The sequence below is a fragment of the Mus caroli genome, chromosome 17, assembly GCF_900094665.2.
Source record: "Mus caroli chromosome 17, CAROLI_EIJ_v1.1, whole genome shotgun sequence".
Taxonomy (NCBI): Eukaryota; Metazoa; Chordata; class Mammalia; order Rodentia; family Muridae; genus Mus; species Mus caroli.
Window position 1 is genome coordinate 42,828,138 of NC_034586.1, and position 1,415 is coordinate 42,829,552.

Below are 1,415 nucleotides of genomic sequence, written 5' to 3' on the forward strand. Positions count from 1 at the left end.
CAGAGATGCTGCAGCCTCCAGCCCCTCACTCCTTCAGAGATGCTGCAGCCTCCAGCCCCTTACTCCTACAGAGATGCTGCAGCCTCGAGCCCCTCACTCCTTCAGAGATGCTGCAGCCTCGAGCCCCTCACTCCTACAGAGATCTGCAGCCTGAGCATCCCAGGCTGGCCTGCAGTCAGCCTCAAGGGCATAGAGCCCTGGCACTTAGGGGTCAACCCTGCTTGCTTTCTGTCCCAGGCAGGAACCGTGGGAGAGTGCAGACTGAAGGCTCCTCTCCTCTGCCTGTGTAGAATTTGAGCTGTTATTTGAAACTCCCTGTTCCTTATTAAATGGCTGACCTAATTTTTCCCCTTTATCTCTGTAGTGGTGAAGATCCAAGAAGGGAAGACGACTGTAGTAAGTATCACTGCGTTGGCCACTCACGACCTCCTTAACGTTCGGAGCCGCCTGGCTGCTCCTCTGAGGGATGGATGGACGGAGGCCCAACGTGGACTCCTGGCTCCAGGATCTGCTCCCTCTGAGACCATAAATCCTGAAGTCTACTATTTCTTGGGCTGTGTGCCGTAGTGTTTTAATCAGGAACAGTCGCTGGGCCTGTGCTGCTGAGGTATCTGTCACTTGATTAAAGTGACCTTTGTATGACAAAGTCTCAGAGGCCTTTACTAATATGTTCTCTGGCAGGTGATAAATCAGTTTCCCAAAGGGGAATTAGTTGGCCCAGGGCCAGGGGCCTGCCCTTCTGATCCTTGCCTTCTGTCTGGGATGACTTCGTACCCTTAAGTGATGCGTTAAGAGGTGGCAGGCCCTGGCCCCCAACCTCACTAGCTGGCACCCTGGCTTGTCTCTTGGTAAGAAAGCTGGAACGATTCTTCCTCCCATACCCCCCTTTCCCTCACTGAGCCCATCTCACCTCCCTTGGGGAGTCAGTCATGGGGCCTAGATTATCCCATAATCCTTAAAAGACAACCTTGTTTTCACATGGCCTTCTATCCCTCCAAGAAATTCTCAGCCACCTCACAGAGCTCCCAGAAGGCTCGAGAACTTCCATGTGGACCAGGGGCTTAACCTCTCTGGCAGGCAGCCAAATATAGTCTACCCTAAGACAGACTTATCCCCGGGGGAAAGCCAGTCATTCTTCTCCCAGAATACCTCCCTGGCCCTTCCGCTGGTTAGCATCGCTCAGTTCTTAATGTTTAGGGGACTTCATGTCCTTAAGGCACTTTTCTATTCTCTGATTAAAACCTAGAGCAAAAACAAAAAAACAAAAAAAAAAACAAAACAAACCTAGAGCAATCTGGGCATGATTGTGCATATCTGTAATCCCTGTACTTAGAAAGTCCAGAGTTCGCCGGGCGTGGTGGCGCACGCCTTTAATCCCAGCACTCGGGAGGCAGAGGCAGGCGGATTTCTGAGTT

The 1,415-nt window shown here is 51.8% G+C and overlaps 1 protein-coding gene across 1 annotated transcript in view; it reads left to right on the forward strand.

The window, feature by feature from the left end:
- Positions 1-1,415, forward strand: part of Mrps18a (mitochondrial ribosomal protein S18A) — a 17,355-nt gene that overhangs the window by 6,543 nt on the left and 9,397 nt on the right. The window contains exon 2 of the mRNA XM_021149891.2: positions 365-396. Coding sequence (XP_021005550.1) covers positions 365-396 — 32 coding nt within the window. The remainder of the gene's footprint in view (positions 1-364; positions 397-1,415) is intronic.